General features: G+C 36.0%; 1 protein-coding gene and 1 long non-coding RNA gene across 2 annotated transcripts; one reads left to right on the plus strand and one right to left on the minus strand.

The window, feature by feature from the left end:
- Positions 1–1,260: 1,260 nt before the first annotated feature.
- Positions 1,261–18,708, minus strand: LOC124406039. Its single transcript, XR_006929151.1, has 3 exons — positions 18,579–18,708; positions 16,380–16,386; positions 1,261–1,271 (listed from the first exon to the last, which is right to left on the minus strand). It is a non-coding gene; the product is annotated as an uncharacterized LOC124406039 (long non-coding RNA).
- On the plus strand, positions 5,675–18,603 carry LOC124406009 (transcription factor A, mitochondrial). Its single transcript, XM_046881312.1, has 4 exons — positions 5,675–5,847; positions 8,089–8,479; positions 10,348–10,443; positions 18,391–18,603. The coding sequence occupies exons 1-4, from the start codon at positions 5,777–5,779 to the stop codon at positions 18,601–18,603; spliced, it is 771 nt and encodes a 256-aa protein (XP_046737268.1). The 5' UTR covers positions 5,675–5,776.
- Positions 18,709–21,484: the final 2,776 nt, after the last annotated feature.

The raw sequence follows: 21,484 nt of genomic DNA on the forward strand, positions 1-21,484 counted from the left end.
TGGTAGTTGTACTGAAGGAGTATGGGGTCTAAGACAACTTTATGAGGTGGCCTTCGGGCGCGTAACGCGCGTATGCTCGAGATCGCCGCTTCCTAGGGTTGAATCCGTGTGAGCTTTACCTACATCATTATATTGGTTTTGATTTTATACAATGTCGGCGTTCTCGAGCGTACGGGGCGTTGTATTACAAGCGTACTTTTATTTCTAGAATGTTCCAGTATGCTAGGGAATATAATGAAGGGTTATATAGAAGATAATTGATTAATTTGCTTGCTCAATGTTTTAGCTGCGATACAAGAGCGTTTTCTAATATAATATTTGATATATTTTATAGGAGATAATTAATCCTGGAACACTATTATACTTCGTCTCCAAAAATAATGTGGATGTTTTGATTTTGAGGATTTAATAATGGTCTATTCATTATTATTTTCCTGAGTTACCTTTTGATTGCCTCGCCCTACAGAATCATCTCGTGAGTTAGTTTACCTTCGGTGATTTTGTTATTGTGTTACTGATACACTCTCCAGGTGGCGTTCTGTACGGTTCTGCAATAGAGGTCTACGTTACCTCCAAAGTTTGGGCGCGTTGCCTACAATACGGCGTTTTGGAAGGGAATGTTGAATAATTTGTATTTACGTATTTGGAGGTGTCGCAGTCCCTGGCCTTTACAGGTTATTTCTCTAATGTTATTAATTTTATATTATATTGATTATATATCTTCATGTTATAGTCTTATCTATCTCGTGGGCTGTAGGCTGTAGCGTAGGTTGCCTATAATGTGGCTCTTAACTCCGTGTTTGCAACTAGGTATTGTATAATATTTCGATATAATGGTGTTAGTAAATTGTGATAATAAAATAATAATATCATAGTCTCCTGTAATGTGAGGATCCTGTAATATGGTTGCTGGACTCTTGATTAATGATAATGGTTGTTATGCCTCATCTAGGGGCTTTCAGATGGTTAAGCAGTTTCCTTGAATGACTTTCTTACAGAGTTCTCACATTTAGAGTTTTGGTTAGTTGGTAACTAATGTTAGGGAATGATCATAAACAATAAAACATACGGACGTTCCGGTCGGATGTTACAGGGGACTGAGTAGAGGAGAACGAGGAGAAATACGCATATGACAGGCGCAAAGCTGTTCCACTTCCACTGCTCCGTTGTCTCCCACCATGATGCCGATTGAAAAGAGAGAGCAGTACTCCCGGATATCTCTGTCTTTCATATGTAAGCGTCAGTGCCTCTTATAGAAGCGCTCGGTTCATCTTATAAGTCTATGGTGTGAGCACGATCGTCTTTCTCTCTCACTCTCCTTCTCCTTATCGCTTGCCTCGCTGCCGCTCTCCCTGCTGCTATATGGCGATGAATAGTCATAACCTGCGGCCAGGAGAAGAAAACATCCACTCTTGTAAAATGCATATCAATATCCCTCGGATAAAAATAAAGCATTCGCTGTATTTGGCAGTCCTGAACTGTTGGAAGTGTGGGCCTAGCCCGCTTCCCATTGTAATATTCTACGCCTTACGTAGATTTTTTTTTTTTTTTGTCAGTTACTCTTTGGCCTAGCCATCGAGCATGAGAGAGACAACGAGTGTAATGATAGTGGTCTCTTTAGCCTCGTTGTATCGGTGTTGAGGTGAACTGTAACAAATTAGAGGTTAACTTACGTTTCCTACGATGTTTTCATTTTTTCTTTTTCCGCATCTTCTTCTCGAGCCGTCTTATACGGTCTCGCAGATCCTCTTCGTCCTTTGCATTTTCCTTCCCCATTTTCCTTAAAACGTTTTTTGCGAATGTGTAGTTCCTTTGGCACCAAAGTGAAGAATGTGGCTAGTATCCGAGAGTGGCCGCCGCGAGGGCGCAGAGGAGCCACCGTCTCGGCTTTTTAACTTTGAATTGGTGGTAATATCGGCACAGAGTCCTAGACTTATAGAGATAGACTGCGCGCTCCGTGCACCGAGTTGAAGCCCAACGTAGAAAGAGAGGGCAACAGCGGGAGCCGACCTCTCACTTTAATCGACGACTTGGTGGGGGGAAACAGCGTGTCTCTAGTCCTATCTTGATAACTACCTCCCCGCTTGCCTTATTGCTCGCGGCGCTGCTCCGGCTGCTCCCCACTCTTTCGTCCGTGCAAGAGAGAGGTCGGACTCCCGCTGGTGCCTTCTCTTTCTACGTTAGGCTTCAACTCGGTGCGCGGAGCGCGCAGTCTATCTCTATAAGTCTATGGTGTCGCCCCCTGCTGACAACCCAAACAATGAACCGCCATGAGTAAAAATAATTCTTCTTCACGTCGTTGGCGCTGTACGCGGCCAAAGTTACTACTAGCGCCGCGTTTGATTAGAGTCACGATGTAGTCACAGCTAACGGAATCAAAGTACGTGAGTGTCATAGGGCTGGTGTGAACTTTGGTTATTACACGATTGCGGGGTACAGGGGGCTTATTACGGTTTCATCCCTTTTCACATTGCCCGTCATCTAAGCATTCTGATTGGTTAATTGAACTTCGCCAACCAATCAGAATGCTTTGATGGGTGGAAATCTGAAGAGTGAAAAACCGTAATAAGCCCCCAGGGCTGCAAAAAAAGCTCGCGTAAGCACCCACGTCATACATATTTTCATATTCCGCGAGATCCGAAAATGTAAGTATTCACCGACGACTAACATAACCTAGTCCAGTTCACTCGATCGCGCATTGTTTTGCAATCTAGCAGTATGTATGGAGTACTGTCTCAGTAATCTCTTTTGTGTACATTACAAATGTGCAAAATGGCTATCATTTGCTGGTGTTGAAAAAGCTTTGGAACGAAAAAAAATACGAATAAATAGAGGTTAATGAGAAGAAAAGAATAATACTGTAAATATTGTAAATACCAAAACTGTAAATATAGTAAATACCAAAACTGTCAACAGTGTTAATAGTGTAGATATTGAAACGAACTTACATTTCGAAATAAAATGTTATTATTAATACACGTATTACTATGATTTTACATTTGGTTTTTGTATTTTTTCACTCGTATGAATATCCAAGATTGCAATATTTTAATTTAAATCTACCGCTACTGCTAAATTGGAGAGTGGGGGGTCACTAACTCATCCCCCGACGCGCCAGAGGCGCTGCAAAACTGGTTACGAAATTATACATGGGCGCCTTATGGGACCTTCCACTCTACCTAATCCTCTTTGAGGCAGCCCAGGAAAACAATGATGAGTAGACTATTATGAAATTATCAAAATCAATACATCTACATTATTTTTGAAGACGAAATATAACAATGTCCCAGAATTAATTATCTTTGTACTCCGCTAAAATATATCAAACATCATATTATAAAACGCTCTTGTATCGCAGCTAAACATTAAGTAAGCAAATTAATGATTTATCTTTTATATAATCCATCATTATATTATTTAGCACTGGAACATTCTCGAAGTAAAACTACGCTTGTAATACATATAACGCCCCGTACACTCGAGAACGCAGACGTTGTATAAAATCAAAACCAACATAATGGTGTAGGTAAGGCTCACACGGATTCAACCCTAGGAAACGGCGATCTAAGTTCGCGCAAGGATCTCGAGCATACGCGCGTTACGCGGGCGAAGATCACCCCATAAAGTTGTGTTAGATCCCCTACTCCGTCAGTACAGCTCTCAAGGGACCGCGCGCCTATCGACAAATACACTAGCACGTTGCACCAACACACATATACATGAAAATCATACCCCTAACACACTAATTCAAATCCTAAAAAATGAACGCCACTCCAGTTTTCAATCTTAGATTAATTACAAGGAGAGGTGGTATGGAGCAAAGAGTTGGCGGGACAGTACAAAGTCCAACTTTGCACCCGGCACCAATAAATCCCATAGCATAGCATACCAGTCTAGTTTTAATTCTTAGAATAAGAGGAAGAAATGCGTTATCGTGGAGCAATGCTTGAGGAGAGGATTTCACACCCCTACCGCTACCGATCTGAATAAATACGAGCACCCAGCGTTTATTCGCTCTCTTGGTTTTCATCTCCAGTATCTACTAGTACACTCAGTAGATCTTCGCGGTAGAATTCTCTAGCACTTGCATTCCAACGACGAATTTCTGCCCGATTCATTATCCAATTTTATACTATTGAAATTGTTCATTTTTATTCTGTGTGTTCAATCGAAATATATTTCATTTAAAACCGATTCCGAATCTAAATTCAGTGTTCATTTAAAACAAGTTCCTTCATCACACCTATTCAACAGTTCCAGGAGAGGCCATCTTATAAAAGGTAAAGTAAACTTCATTCCAATAATTTACAACAAGTTTCAACTCCCCGTTAAGGTGCTTATAAAGAACCGTTGTACACCTCGAAAACGCGGGGATGCAAAACTCCTATACCGCTCAAGCGATCAGAGTGAAACTTGGGCAGTTAATGCCTTATTTTGCCAAAAAGTGGAGCGTCTTTTTACTTTTTCAAAATTTTGAAAAAAATTTTACAGAATCTACCACTTACAGAAATTGGCCAAATTTTCACAGTTGCACTAAATGGATCGACCTATTCGGTATGATGCCACTCGGCAGTGATGAAACACACATTTTGAGCCCAGTCTCATGAGATTTGATGGTGAAATGACGAAATGGCAGCTGATCTAGTTTTCGATTACGAAGTACACCGAAATCTTATTTTGGCGACATTTGTTACCGACATTACGCGCATGCCGGTAATGTATGCGTGTAATGTCAGTAAGAAATTACCGACAAATGGCACCAAAATGAGGTTTCGGTGTTCTTCGTAATCGAAAACTAGATCAGCTGCCATTTCGTCATTTTACCATCAAATCTCATGGGACTGGGCTCCAAATGTGTATTTCATCACCGCTGAGTGGCGTCATACCGAATAGTTCGATCCATTTAGTGCAACTGCGAATATTTGGCCAATTTCTGTGGGTGGTAACCAATCTGTAAAATTTTTTTTCAAAATTTTGTAAAAGTAAAAAGACGCTCCACTTCTTGGCAAAATAAGGCATTAACTGCCCAGTTTTCACTCTGATCGCTTAAGCGGTATAGGAGTTTTGCATCCTCGCGTTTTCGAGGTGTACAACGGGTCTTTATAAGCACCTTAATACCCAATTACGCGAATTCGATCAAGCTGTCCATTTCACTTCAGTGAATAATCGATATTGGTGACCCACAACTACTGATGTGAAGTCTAGATAAACATTCGCGATAATCTCTAGTGACAGCTTTGGGGAATTTCCGTGGAGTGCCGCTCCGACATCATACTAGAGTTGGGTTAGTTGGTAGTAGTGATAAAAAATAATAATAATGAACGGTCAAACATAGGTATAGCCGTTCAGAGCTGCGTTCTGAAACCTTATTCGAGTTACTCGAGTATCATTGTTTCTCTGTTTGATCGTATGCGTTTTGATAGAGGCTACGTTCCGAAATTAGCTCCCAGTGATGTCGGCAATCTCTTATCTCTTTTGTGCTGCCGAGTTTGTGACTAGCTCTGTCTCTGTCCTAGGGAGTTTTCAGCGCTGCCAGCTAGTTTCGGAATGCACCCAGAAACGATGATACCTGAGTTAACTCGAGTGAGATTTCAGAACGCAGCTCAGGTCGTACGTTACACCTACGACACCTACACATACCTTGGCGTGCATGGTGGAGGCGCTTTAGGCCCCGCATCTCTTAGTACGTATTGTACATGCATATCTACGCGGCAGGGATATAACCAAGGAGAAAATAAATAGAAATTTATCACGCGAATGAAAATTCGATTCAACTATGGCCGTGATTGGGAATTTTTTCAAACTTTGTAACACAATGAGACCTTATAGGAATCTTCTGTCATCAAGGTATTCATCCTATACCTTAAATAATCTGCATAACCTTTAAGGTTCTTGCACAATGAGCAGGAATATGAAATAGAAATAAGTAATAAGCCATACGATTGACTTAGTTTTTCTAAGGCGTGTGGCGGTTGGCTAATTTTTATTATTTTTCAGTTCGTCTCATTGTGCCAGTCAATTTAATTGCCTCATGTTGTAAGACAAGAGAACCTTTATCCTAGTCAACGCTTTATGTATCACTCCCATTCCTTCTGTTATTGGGTAGATTATTATTTTCACAATTCACCCATTTGTTTTGTCCATGACATGCCTGTTTAGAAGATTAATTCTTAAGATAATGCTTAGCCAGCGTTATCGATCTACTCTGGTTCTTTGAGACACATGTTCGCACAGTAACTGGTTGAAGCGCGATTGTATGCAAGTCAGACACGGATCATGGTACAATGTCTTTTAACTTACGGAGACGAGATTCATATGTATTTTGGAATCCTCTGAGGGCTACAGATATAGACAGCGTAGTTCCTACCTGGTTAAGAATGACCGAAAATAATCGATTATTTTTTCCTGATTAATAGAGTAATCGATTATTTCTCAAACTTGATTCATTGACCGACGCAATTATTTTATCTCACAATCGGTTTTTGTTTTATACTCCTATGAACGCAGCAATACAATATCAATTTATATGATTAAAGTATGAATTATTATCATTGCCTTATTTACCAAGTAGCCATATGATATAATAAGTAGAAGATAAATGAAAATGAAAATTTTTTTTTAACTGAAATTAAAAAATATTTGGAATGAAACTATAAATTATCAAAAAACTTTTCCGCTAATAACACAACATACTGAAATCCATGCAATTTCCGTTTTAAAAGCACATTAATCGATGCTTTGATTATTTTTAGCTCAGTGGCTACCGCTATGGCTCATGTATGGTTGTAGAATATGGTTATTCATAAAGAATAACAGCAATGTAACAAATACCCAACAAATCTTGACCAAAGTAAACAATTCGTAGCATTCAAAGTATCTGATGTGACTTGTGTAGGTTCAGTCTCCAATGTGAATAGTCGTAGCATAGTTTAAAATTATTCAATTTCGAAAGTAAAGGGATAGTCCAATATATGGTATAGTACAAGTGTGGAACCTTTTGCATTAAATTTCGTTACGAACTTGATGCATTAGTCTTGATTGGATTATTTTGCATTTTATTATTTTGTTTTTATCATAATGATCCTAAGAGCAGCAAATTGCTAAATTCAATTCTCGTTACAATATTTTATTGTTATTATTTACAGCTAATCTGTCTATTAGATTCAGCAATAAATAATAACATATATGTAATTTGAAGTTAAGACTAATTGCATAGGCACCGAACTCAATTGAAAATACGATATCGATGAAAATAATATTCTAAGGATTCTCCAGATGTTGAAATATGCAAATCTATTGTAAACTCAACTTTTTGTTTTCGGGGTGATTCTCGTTTTTCTACCAATTTCAATGCTTGGTCTAACAGCCTGTGCGTCACAATTAGCGGAATTGGCATGTTCTTAATTAATATTCCTAACTTATATAACTCCTATTCTGGTGAGGCAGAAATTAATAACGCTTGCATAATAAATCACCGAACTAAAATTCACTACTTCGCCGCTTTACAAAACTTTGAAGGTGTTGCATTGGCAAAATATGAGTACCTTCAGCTTAGTGTGGTTTATGAAATCTGAAACAATCCTGAGGTTGTGCTATCATTAGTTTTTGCAAATTTGCATATACTTTTAGTTTCTAATATTATTGTCACAACGCATCTTTAGGAAAACTTGAAATTTTGAAAAATTAGGATTCCCTCAAATTCATTAAATTGTGACACAGTATTGGCATACTCATATTGCGCCAACACTACTTTTTCAAAGTTCTTCTGGAGTAGAAAAATAGCCATTGTTTGTTTAATGTTCCGTTACTTTGATATTACTAATTTTAATTTCATTAATACTGTCATTTTAGGAAGTACATTTTTCTATCAAATCATCCCCAATACTTGAATTGTCACGCTGGATCAATCCTTTGCAAACATACCTGGGGTAACTCAAGACTAAAAATATTGTTACTACGGTAACCAACATGTGTTTGTTGATTATTCTAGGATTACCCGAGTATGAGCGGTGTCTAACTACTCATTGATGAAACTGATATGACTGCAGTTGTCTCATTGGACCAATCTGTTCTCCGTTTTTCTTTCAGATTCATTTTGCCCAACTATCAGCCAGTAGCAACGGTAAAGCAGTCCTTAGAAGAGCGACTAGGATTATCACCAAAACCGAAGCGTCCAGCAAATATGTTTTTAATTTTTCTGAGACAAAAAAACTCTATATTGAGGCAAAAGTATCCCGATCTCAAACAGCCGCAAATATGTCAAATGGCCGCACAAGAATACAAAAAAATGGATCCTAGTGAAAAATTGAAACTGCAAGAAGAAACTAAAAACAGTTATATACAGTACATTAAAGCGCTCGAAAGTTATAAAAACTCGATGACAGATGAACAGAAGATACTGATTAAAAAAGCTCAAATCGATAAGCAAGCGAAAAAAAGCGCTACGAGGCATGCAAAGGATAAAAAATCAGGATTACAGGTACAATTCATAGTTAAGAAGATGCTATAGTCAGTCTTTATGGACCAAGTAAAATGTCACCGATTTCAACTATTATTAACGTCTATGCGTCACTGACATGCAAATACCATAGCTAACCCAATGCTATATGCAGTGCCAAATAACATATTCGACAACTTTGTTTCATACGAAAATAATGCATTTTTCTTGTATAAAAAAAAAATATTGCTTTGGTATTTACGTGTAAAAAATCAATGACATTCAATGCTGTAAGTAACAACTGACTATAGCACTGTATTCAGGTAACTCTACCATCAGCTCCAGTCAAACAAGACAAAGGGACAAAAAATACATTTATGCAAAAGTATATATTGCGTAAGTCGTAAATAAAAATACGATAGAAAACGAATTTAGGTATGCAACAGAGAAAAATGCTTATTCGATTTCAATTATAAAAAATAAATATTAGATATTAGATAGTACTTTGACTCTGGTCATTAAAGTGATTAAAGATGTGACAATACCACGCTGTCAGCATCATTTGCTAACATCACCTACTATTAATGGTCGCGTACCGGTTTAGTTAAGAAAGTTAGGCTGTGCTAGCTTAGGCTGGCCATCGTGAACGCACACTCTCGATGTTTTTCAACTTTTTATTTGCTAATATTTTTGCAAAACAATCAATAATCTCAAGTTCTTATAAAACTTGTGAAAAGTACACAATTTAGCTCCGATCAATAACATTCGTGTTATATTTCGGCTCATATTGCACGTGCATTTTTAAAGCGAATTTTCTCTTGAATAAACATTTAGAACATGCTCTCAGATTTTACATTCGTAAAAAGCGGAGTTGTATAAGTGATGTAGGTCAAAGAAAATAGTCTCATCTAATAATACTCGTCACCATTTTATTTGAAATTCAAAGGTTCAGAATTTATGTATCAAGTAAAATGGTAAATGTCTGATAAATTTTTTCAAAGGATGGTGAGTTTGTTATCCATTTTTTGCCAACGCAATTTCTCTCTCAAATCGACTGGGGAATGTCCTGAATTTTAGCAAGATAAATGGCAAACCTCTTCTCTTCATTTTGGGGAAAAAAAATCGTAATTTCAGTCGAAATATCTACAGTCATAAGCACATGTGAAACATTTTTTGTGAATTTTTTGAAAGTAATTGTTACATGAATGTTATGATGTTTAGTTTTGCTAAATCATTACCCAATGCTGTTCGATTCACCTTGTATATAACACATAAATAAGTCCGCCTCATTTATCAATACTACATTCTTGTCTTCTTCTGATCTTATTGATATAATGGTAAAAAAATTTTCGGTGTCGTATGTTAGACAGAAGAAACAAAGTCTCATTCTACATTTCAGCCCTCTGAGGGGGGCACTCCTCACAACTGTAATATTTTTTTTATTTACAATGAAAATAAATTTATCAAATTATAATATGAACAGCAATGAATAACTACAAACTCAATCGAACTGTACTTACATTAGACATACACAAAACCAAGGATAAAAAAAACAAAATATGGCTTTCGAAAACAAATTATGTCCGGAAGAGAAAAAAAAGGTCGTCAACTACAACAACAACGTACTAGGTCACATTCGTCGTTCTTGTAAAACTACAACAAACGACGCAAAAGACAAAAACTTTTTTGTTTGCAACTTAATTACCATAGAATTAAAAGACAATCACTTTTTTAGATATATAATCTCAACGAAGTCATTCAACACCATGGATGTTATGTATTGAGACATTTCTGAAAGGAGTCAGGTCTTGTAAACGTTCACAGTGACACGGAATCTGTTAATTTTTAAGACTGTAAATGTTTCTGTATAGTGGAATATCACTTTATTTTTTTTCTGTATATTTTTTTAGAAACTGAAGAGTATGGGACTCCCAAAAAAACCAGCGTCAGCCTATTTAAAATTTCTTCAGTTGCATAAAGAGAAAAGAGGGTCTCAGACTTTAAAGGTAAGATCATATAAGTTTTTTAAGGGGGCTTTCCGTGTTAGAACGCTGTCTTTTGGTAATTTTTTTTTCACAGCAAATTTATTTTACATCATTTCCGATACACATATATCGTAAATTCCATCTTTCAAGGCACACAAATATTTTTTTTTTTAAATCCAGCCAAGATTCGGTTACCCGAAAGAGACCCTTTTCAAATCTGGCGACCATGATACCTCCACTTCAAATTATTTGGAAGAAAAAATTCAAAAAAATTCTTATAAAGTACTTGTTACGCTATGGCATGAACTAGGATCTTGAAAAAATATCTAAAAAATAACAAATGGCGAAGCTTTAAACATTTTTTTTCATTTTTCTCCATTTCTTCACCTTGAACTGCTTATAACTTTTGAAAACAATAATACAAAGTTATAATCCTAGTTCACGCCAAAACTATACATTCGGTGAACGTTTGTACAAAATTACAGCTAAATTGGATCATTAGATTGGCTGGAATCGTGGTCGCAAGCCTGAAACCTGCAGTTTCGAGAAAATCGCTTTTAAAGTTTTTTGCGAGCAAAAATACAAGAATAAACGAATACAAAAGGGTCTTACACTCAATCGGCGATGTGTGCTCCATAAAGTAAGCCTTCGGTTTCGTAAAAAAATTCATTTTGATCGGCTTTGGATTTTCTTATTTCAGTATGACGTTCTTTTGACCCCTCTGGGGCCTGCCGCAGTAATTCAGTTTTAGACCCGTTCTCGATCGGATAAAGGGAAAAGAAGGTTTCTACCTTATACCAGATGGTTGATGGTATACACTACGCAAAAAAAAAGAAATTCTGATTTTTTGGAAATTCTAACCGGGAAAGCCCCCGGTATGCATGTTTTCTAATTACTTCTCTAGTTTGAAAAATTAGTAACCATAATTCATGAAGAAAAATTCAATTTTCTAGAATAAAAACTGAAATACCAAACTTGTTGAAAAAAATTGCCTTATTTCATCTGTAATATGCAGCTTGTTACAAAAAGTATAATTCGTATGGCCTCCAGAGTATGCATGTGTTACAAACAATATGATGCCTTGTATAATGTATGCATGAATTTGTGTGTGTGTCATAGAGGTGTAAAAATGAGCTGATGGATTAGGGGATCAGTCGTGACATGGATGTCGTCAGAGTAACTACTCTGTAATCATAACAACCCTGTACATAGTTTAAGATTCTATAGCAGTTTGAAACATCCATATTGGGTATGATATAAGTTTGTTCCTTCTAAACTCCTCCACCCTTGGTCATAGTACATTAGTTGCAAAGTTAGTGGAGCGTTTATTGGTTGCTCAGAGGTGTGTGCGACAACCGGCGACCATTGAAAGACAATGTGGCGTCTTGATCGAATAATTCGTTTTTCCAGTCGGTCAAGAAATTGACTGGACAGGATAATTATCGAGATTGGGCTATGTTAATGGAGGCATATTTGCAACCAGAAAGATTCTGGAATGTCATAGAATAATCAACTACGGGAGATCTAGATACTGATGAAGATCATAACATTCCAGTAAGATCGCGGTTGATCATGGCAGATGAACTGAATGTTCGATTACACTTCAACAAAACAGATTCAGCGAAACAAATATGGGAAAAATTGAAACTTATGATGCTCAAGCAATTTTCAGTGTTTGTAACATGTTAACTGATCTGTGCATCACGAAATTAAAAGACTATGAAACAGTTCAAGAGCATATTGCCAAGAAACTCAATGCAGCGAACAGGCTCAAAAATTCAAATATGGTCGTTCCGAACAAAGTTGTTACTATGCTGTTGCTGATGGGCCTCCCCGAGTATGATGGTCCAATGATGATCGCACTGAAGAATTCAAGAGGCGACATTACGTCAGATAAAGTGAAACAGAACATCCTTGAAGAAGTAACTCAGCGTGAAGCCCCAGAATCACGTGATATACAAGGTATGCACTCACGGGCTTCTCCCAAAAATTTCTGGCGGGAAAAAAGTGGACATTTAAGGTAAAAAACGGCACTTAGAAAATAATGTGTCACATTTGCCATCGAAACGACCATTATGTCCAAGACTGTCCAGTGAAAACAAAGGGGACAAAGGCAGCATTCGCGTCCAAGTCCAAGGATCAAGAAGATGACAACCATGATGAAGATGATGATGATGAGTCTGATGGTGAAGCTCTGTTGGTTAATCTAACCTTCTGCACACTCCTTAGTTTTGTAGCTACTAACAACAAACAAACTGATGTATTAAAATTGTGGATATTAGATTTAGGCGCATCAAGACACATGTACACTGATAAATCCAAATTTATTAATTTACATTAATCCAAAATTCAACAAATTTCCATGACACACTCAAACAAAGTAAAGGTATTTGGTGAAGGTGATGTCATGATCAACTGTAAAACGTTGAATGGAATTTTTAAGGTAACGTTAAAAAATGTCTTATATATATCAAACTACAATACCTGGCAGCTCACAGTCCAATGGAAGAGCTGAAAAAATAAATAGAGTACTACAAGATAGAGGTCGTTGTATGCTCGTTGATGCAGATCTACAAACAAAATTCTGGTCAAAAGCAGTGGCCATAGCGTCCTATCTATCCAACAGATCTCCAAAAGAAGTACTATATGGTAAGACTCCGTACGAAATATGGTATGGCAAGAAACTAAACTTATTCAACTTAAGTATATTTGGATGCAAGGCGTTTGCACATGTTCCATCGAAGGACTTGCAAGAAATTTGAAAGTAGATCTGTTGATTGTCTGTTCATGGGATACTGTAAAAATCCAAACACCTATAAACTGTGGAATATCAAAGAAAAGAAATTCATGCTCAGCAGAGATGTTGTTTTTGATGAAGAATCCAATTTGAAAAATTCCAAATCAACTGTTATGCTACCCATTCAAGATGAAGATTCAATTTAAGATTAAGAAGACTCTGATGACAGCGATGAATTTCAGAACGCATGTACAGAAGTACATCACAAGATGTAAGCATACAAGATATTCAAGATTCTGATATTTATCTCTCAGGATACTATTTGCAAATGCGGCACGATATCACCTAGAAATTAAACATTTAGACGTAACGACAGCTTTCCTCAATGGTGAAATAGAGACATTTATGTGACTCAACCATTAGGATTTATAGCACCAGGAAATGAATCTAAAGTCTTCAAATTAAAAAAGACCATCTATGGCCTTAAACAGGTGAATAGAGTATGGAACAACAAACTAGATCTCATATTTAGGTCAATGAAACTTTAGGTCCATTAATGACTTATGTATATGGGGGATTCCAGGTCAATTCGACAAGGGTCTGACCCTCAACCTCTCCAATCTGAGTCTTAATGACCGGAGGTGTTTCGTTAGCCTAAAATAACATCTTCAAATTTTTCTCAGATTTTTATCAAGCTCCCTGATGCCCCCCGACCCCTTAAGATGATATTTTCGAAAACGGTCAATCGGACATTTTTGAAAATTATGAAAAAAATTACATAAATTCTGTAAGCAAAAAGAAAAATATCCCAACCAAAATCGAAGTGGGCAGGTAAAACGGTAATTTTTTATCAATTTTATTGAATACTTTTTTTTTTAGTAATTTCGATTTTTTTCGCATTTTTCAGGATTCAATATATTTTCCTATATAATCTATATAATCAATAAAATATATTGAATCCTGAAAAATGCGAAAGAAATCGAAATTACTGAAAAAAAAAGTATTCAATAAAAAAATTGATAAAAAATTACCGTTTTGCCTGCCCACTTCGATTTTGGTTGGGATATTTTACTTTTTGCCTACAGAATTTATGTAATTTTTTTCATAATTTTCAAAAATGTTCGATTGACCGTTTTTGAAAATATCATCTTAAGGGGTCGGGGGGCGTCAGGGGGCTTGGTAAAAATCTGAGAAAAATTTGGAGATGTTATTTTAGGCTAACAAAACACCTCCGGTCATTAGGACTCAGAATGGAGAGGGTGAGGGTCAGACCCTTGTCGAATTGACCTGGAATGCCCCATATATTATTCAAAAACTGAAACAGGTATCAACTTTATTGTAAGTATTTTTGTAGACGCCACAATTGTTTTCTGTAAAGATGAAGGACTCGATAAAGGTTTCTATGATGTCTAGTACAACACTTTGAAATAAAAAACCTTGGAAGTGTAAAGAAATTACTCGGAATTAACGTAACTAGAGATAGAAAAAATAAAACGATAAAACTAGATCAGATTGATTACATAGAAGATATGTTGAAAGAATATGGCCTAGAGGATTGTGTCGAAAAAAGTAAACCCATAGATCCAGGAGTAATTCTAAGACCTAATGTAGGACAAAAAATGCTAGAGAATGCCATTGGATCATTAATGTACCTATTTCAAGCTGCCCCGCCTGATATTGGTTATGCAATAAACTTGTTGAGTAGATTCAATATCTGCTGTAGTGAAGAACATTGGCAGGCAGTAGAAACCTTAATGAAATACATCAAAGGTACACTCGATGTACGTGTAACATTCAATCGAGGAAGTAAAACTGAAATCTTTGGATATTGTGATGCCAGCTATGCATCAGATAAATTTGATTATAAATGAATTAACGTTGCAAGATTCAAGTCCTACACTGATTTTCTGCGATAACAAGAGTAATATTGAATTTGTTAAGAATGCTAAGTTTAGTCGTGCACTAAAACAGGTAAACGTAAAATACTACTCTACAAAAGAAAAAATCCATAGAAAAGAAATTCAATTAAAATTTATAGAAACGAATAGAATGGTAGCAGATAGAGTCCAGGATTTTTAGACATTCGCTCCGCAAAAAATCCTGATAATTGATTTTTCGATTGGATTATATCAGAGAGTGTCCCCTAAGTATAAAACCAAGTTTGTGTTTACGTATTACCAATAATCGCTGTTTTTCTTTACCTGATGGCAACTTTCATTGCGCTAGAACTCAGCAACTATCGATTCAATAGAAAAAAGTTTCATACAAAAATTTTAGAAAATTTTATGCTCTACAACTTCGATTATCATATTTTTTTTCGCATTTCCAAAAATTATCGAGGTATTTTCCAAAAACAAAAATTTGTTTTTTATAATCGACCATATCTCGGCAAATATTAACAATAGAGAAAAAAGTTTTCAATAAAAAAGATGGGAAATTTCATTTTCTACAAAAAAGATCCTTATGATTTTTAACGAAAAACTCACAGTTTTCGAAATATTTGGAAGAAGGTGTTTTTCAAGCTGGCGGCTAACGCTCGCCGTTTCGGACGACACAAACGTCCCTCTGACATAATGCAATCGAAAAATCAATGATCCACCCATTTTTGGTGCTCTAATTTTCGGACTAATATAACCAATGCGGTAGGTCAAAGTGAAGTAGAGTACTTTTTAATCGACACTGGTATGTACACAGATCAGTATCTGACATGTGACCATACATACAATATGAAAGATGAGACTACCGTAATAATGAATTCTTTAACTTTTATTTGTTGAAGTTGTACAGCTGGCTGTAAGTGTAACTCAAGTCGTGACTATGTCTTTTTTTTTTAAATCTATTTTCGATTGACTGTATAACTATTACGTTTTCGATGATGATTAAAAAGGTACTATTGATTTCGTGAATTATAATGATACTTGAATGTATTATAGTAAGTTACCCATGCATACATTAAGGGAGTGTAACACAAGCAATATGATGCTCTGTGTAATATATGCGTGTATTTGTGTGTGTGCCATAGGGGTGTGAGAATGAGCTGATCGATTAGTGGATCAGTCGTGACATGAATGTCGTCAGAGTAACTACTCTGTAATCATAACAACTTTGTACATAGTTTGAGATTCCATTGCACTTTTAATATATCCATATTGGGTATGATACAAGAGTGTTCCTTTTCAAGTCCTCCACCCTTGGTCGTAGTGCATTAGTGCAATGTCACGTAATACCTACATTAGGGTTTCTTTTATTCAAGGTTTTGACAAATTCTTTTCATCTCACCCGCCAAATCAATTTCAAATATTCAAAACTAATTTCCTAATTTTTTCAGATTCTTACCTCAGCACTAACCCGTGCCACCAACAGGATGGATTTCTCCATTTAAATTAGACGTGTTTCGGACACATTCTCAGTATATATTTTATCGTAAAGGTACTAATCTTCAAAAAAATCGGTAACTGTGAGGTTTTAGTCGGCATTAATGCTACTATCTGAGAAAAAATTCAAATCATCATACCAGGTACTCTCGACGATCTCGACGAATTACACGCCCTCGAAACGTAACTTTGTTTTTATCAAGATGAAGTGCAATTTGTTTAGATTGCCTTGTATGATATTTAATTTAAATTTTTTCTGAGATAGCAGCACTTATGCCCACTAAAACCTCACAGTTACAGATTTTTTTGAATACTATTACTTTTACAATAAAATATATACTGAGAATATGTATTTTAAATGGGGAAATCCATCCTGTTGGTGGCATGGGTAGAGTGGAGGTGAAAATCTGAAAAAATTAGGCGATTGTCTTTGAATTATTTGAAATTGATTTGGGAAGTGAGCAGAAAAAACTTCGTTAATAGCCTAAATAAGGGACAACCTAACCTTCAAATTTGTAGAATTTTTTATTCACCACCTTACCGACTCATCTTATTCTGAAAAACTCATACGAAAACGAAAGTAAGGTTCTAGAATTTTTCAACGAATTGTCCTGGAAACTCCTGGAATACTCCTGGAAAAGTTTTAAATAAAATTTCGAGTCAATATCAAAGAACAGTTTGTTTACTAGTGCGTGCGCGCGTGTGTCCGTGTGTGTCCGTGTGTGTGTGTGTGTTCAATTTCTCTTTGTCTGGCTGTCCGTATGTTTGCTTATAATTCCAGAACTACTGAACTGATTTCGAATCTTTTTTTCCTGTGGATATGTACAACGTCTAGCCAGGTTTTCGGATGTATCTCGTTACAACCAGATTAATAGTTTTGGAGATATATCGATATTTGAAGCCAAATCGGAACGAGATCACACATTTATGCGAACGCTGACTAAACTCTTACTCTTCAAGGTTCAGTTGAGCGCTACAAAAGCATATAATGGCTATGTCTAATAGTTTTGCAACAAGAAGCATTTGAAAACATTCGCAGATGGAGCTGCAACGAGCTGTTCGTTTTGAATAACATTCTTAGAGTAACCATATCATAAAATTGATTCACTCGCAATTTATGTATTTCATTAAAAACAAAAATTAATTACATCTTTCCTACTCATGAAATTAGTAATATAGTTTAAAGAAAATTTTCTACAATTTCCAAAAGTTTCAAAAACCCAGCAGATATTGAAAATTGCAACTTCACTCAATAAAAACTCAGTAAACAAAAGAAGGTTAAACCGGATCAAACTGATTTATGTTGATGTATTCCAATCCGAAATTCTCAAAAATGTAGTAAGTAATTCGAAAATCAATCCAAAGTGATCCACGAAAATATTCGGAATATTTCGTCATGGATTGAACAAGATTAGAAAAAGAAGATCGAATAGAAAGCGATATTATAAAAGTGGTAATGCTATTCACAGATTCACATGAATTCAAATCATTGCAGTATTCCAACAAAAACAACTGGATGGAAATTGAATTGTTCGAGATGTATTAAACTTCATTCGAGGTTAATTTGAATGTGTACAAAAGAATCATCTAGAAATGTAACGAAACGAAATTGTGTGTTTCAGAGTAGACCTAATTGAAATTGCATTACAATTTGATTATGAATAAATAGAAAGAAACCAAATCAGTAGACATACATTCAAAGTAGTATAATGATTGATTCGAATTGGTAGACATCAAAATGCATCTGTTTTAATATCGTTCAATCTTTTGTCGTTTACTGGGGACGAATTTACATAGGGCGTAGGTTGAGTTCTTACAATGAATCTTATCTATGTGTATTTGATTTTTTTTTTTCAGGAGTGGCAGGAAATAGTGCGGGAAAAGTGGAGGACTATGCCTGATAAAGAAAAAGAGGCATTTCAAACTGAAGCAGCTGAATCCATGAAAGAGTATATTAACAGTTTGAGATTGTGGAAACAGAGAATGGAAGAGATGGGTGATGAAGAATCATTGCTACTTTTGAAGAAGATCAATACCCGTCTAACACAATCGAAGCAGTTTTCAAAATAGCATGATGCGTGTCCCACCCAATCACACGACTTTGTCAGTGAAGTCAATGGCACTAATTCTGAGCCAAAATCGGACACGACATCCCAGGGCTGGGGCACGAATCTGAGTAATAGCATAGATCAGAGGGAGAGCTTGGCGAATAATTCATGTATTGATAAGAAAAATGTGAAGAACCCTAATAGTGTGAGTAATAGCACGCATGGTGATGAAGCTATGAAAACAACGTTTTTATCGTGTACACAAACTGACATGGAACGAAAAACGTTGATACCAAGTGACAATTTCGTACGAAGTGCCGCAACAAGATGTAAAAAGAGCATTGATATGGAAAGCATAGAAGATGAAACTGAGAAGGAAACCATGCCACAGCAGCAATCTTTACCGGAAGAATTAAAAACTGATAGAAAATCAGGAAATCGAAGGGGAGGAAGTGAAAATGCGTCTAGTACAAATGATATCCACCTTAGAGCTGCAGATCCAGATCATACTTCACACCAAATAAATGCCCGTGATACATTAGAAGTCCTTAAGTCTAAGCTCACCACTTTGATGAACAAACTCACGAGTAAGTTACACAGAGAGTATATTTATTTTGGTGCAATTGCTGTCGCCACATCAATTCTATGTTTCTATAATCTTATGTATCAGCCTTAGTTAGCTTTACCTCACGTCAGATTTGCTTGTATGTACATACATTTATATATTTTCGTAATCTCTTCTTATTCTCACCTTTATTTTATTATTTTAATTAGCGATGCCTTGTAACAGTTGTAACAAAGGTAATCTATATTATCACGTGGTATTAGGTAGGTACAATGTTACAAGCTGTAAGGAATTTTTTAAGTACTATTTTATATGGCATTTCCACGCCCACTTGATTTAACAGCTAAGGTAAGAGAAAATGTAAATTACACATTCTTAAACTGATATTACAGATTCAAATTTTTCTGATGATGTACGTAACGAAAACGGAAACATCGGACTTAAGTAGGCTGCTCCGTCAGATATACGAATTCATTCGGTAAAAATAAATGGAAATAAAATTATACGTCTTGAGAAGTGCCAAAAAATGATAGCACTATATGCTTTATTATAACCCAATGAACTTTTTTCTTAGAGAAAGCAGAAAGTTGAAACAAAGCAACTGCCCAAATTTATAAACAGATATACCCTGGTGAAAAGTATTTCCCGAAACTTTCAGAAATTCCTACGAATATGCTTGGGTTCTGAATTTCTTACAGTTCTTCAGTTTTCTTCAAAAATTTTGCGACATATTCTGTAAAAAAAAATTTCATACCGGCAGTTTTAATGAAAATCTGAGATTGTTTTTCAAATTTCTCATTTCTCTCAGAAATTCAACTCTGTTTTCGGTAACGCGGTAGGTACCCTCATAAATTACACAGAAACATTGAAACTTAGAATTGTGCCACTAAATGAAGTTCTGAAACAATATTAAAATTGGTCCAATTTCCAATTCTAACTCAACTTGCTAGAATATCGTCATGTTATGGGATAGAAGAGGATTGGTTCGACGAGATGTTGTCAAACTACCTCTTTACCCACCCAAGATGTTATTTGGGTAAATTCAGGTCCGGTCTCGTCGCCGTTCTGGATCCCGAGTAATGACGAGTGATAATGAGGTAAAGAAGATATATATTTCGTTGTATAAATGCTTTATTAGAACTGGGAAGAGGTGTAATTGTGTAATTAGACGAACTGGATTAGGAATAGGTGAAATGAATATTTAAAGTGAAACTTTGCGGTGGTTATTTAAATTGAGGTACATATGATGTATACACACCGGGAAAAACGGGAAAAACACGGGAATTTTCTGGTATTCCGAAATAATAAAATAAATTGTGCACAATTAGTACACAAGTTATATTTTTTTGAAATTTTTTTTTCCTATTTTGCCTGGTTGACATTGTGTAATAATATCGCGTGCTAATGGTAGAAGGACGTGTGTACCAAAAAGGCGACATTTGGTAGTAAAAGTGTAATATTTTTTCGCGACATTCGCTATAAAAGCACTCAAAACGCACATCTATACTAAAATTAACCGAAAACATGAATAAAGATAAAAGGCCGTATGTTTGGTGGATACGCTCTTTCAGTATTAAAGTACATTTTTTTAATCACATTTATAACTGATGCAAGATCTCACGTCTTTTTTTCGTGAACGACGTAAACACCTTCAAAACATACAGATTTATCAATTTTAAGAATAATATTTAAAAAATTATATTTTGTCAAAAAATATCGGACATAACGGTATAAGGTCGCAAATATTTTTTTCTCACAAACGCTTTAAAATCCTTCGCAACGTAAAGATTCGTCGATTTCGGGGAGAATGTTCAAAAATTTTTATTTTCTCAAAAAATAACATCGGACACAAGGGTATAAGGTCGTATGTGGGCAGATGTAACCTTACATCATTAAAGAACGTGATTATTTTCCATAAGTTTCGTAATAAAAGGACATAACCGACAGTAGATACTGACGAACTTTTACCATTAATTGATCCATTTTTCAATTTCAAAGTTTTTAAATGCATCCTTATGCTTTTCGCATAAATAAAAAGAGTGAAAAATGCGCCTTTTTACCTTTACGTATGGTATACGGTTATATAATGATGGCGTATATGTCCTTATACCATTAGATACACGATGTACCTGATGATGTCAAATAAAGGTTCGAATATATTTTTTGTAATACCTGCATGGGTAGTTCGATTTCGCGCACGGTAAAATGTGTGCGAAGTGGCCGATTCCTGCGCTGGGTAGAGAGCGTGCGTTAATGTACGTCAGCGTTAGGTAATATTTATTACCTAATGCTAGATCGAGCGAAATGGGCGTAACTAGCGCCATGAGACAAGTTAAGT

This window comes from Diprion similis, chromosome 1, assembly GCF_021155765.1.
Source record: "Diprion similis isolate iyDipSimi1 chromosome 1, iyDipSimi1.1, whole genome shotgun sequence".
NCBI lineage: Eukaryota > Metazoa > Arthropoda > Insecta > Hymenoptera > Diprionidae > Diprion > Diprion similis.

Excerpts from the sequence above, each read along its gene's own strand:
- LOC124406009 (XM_046881312.1), top strand. The coding sequence starts at position 5,777 with ATGGCCGTGATTGGGAATTTTTTCAAACTTTGTAACACAATGAGACCT. Across the intron at positions 5,848-8,088 it reads AGGAATCTTCTGTCATCAAG|ATTCATTTTGCCCAACTATC; the intron begins GTATTCATCCTA and ends TTTTTCTTTCAG. Across the intron at positions 8,480-10,347 it reads ATAAAAAATCAGGATTACAG|AAACTGAAGAGTATGGGACT; the intron begins GTACAATTCATA and ends ATATTTTTTTAG.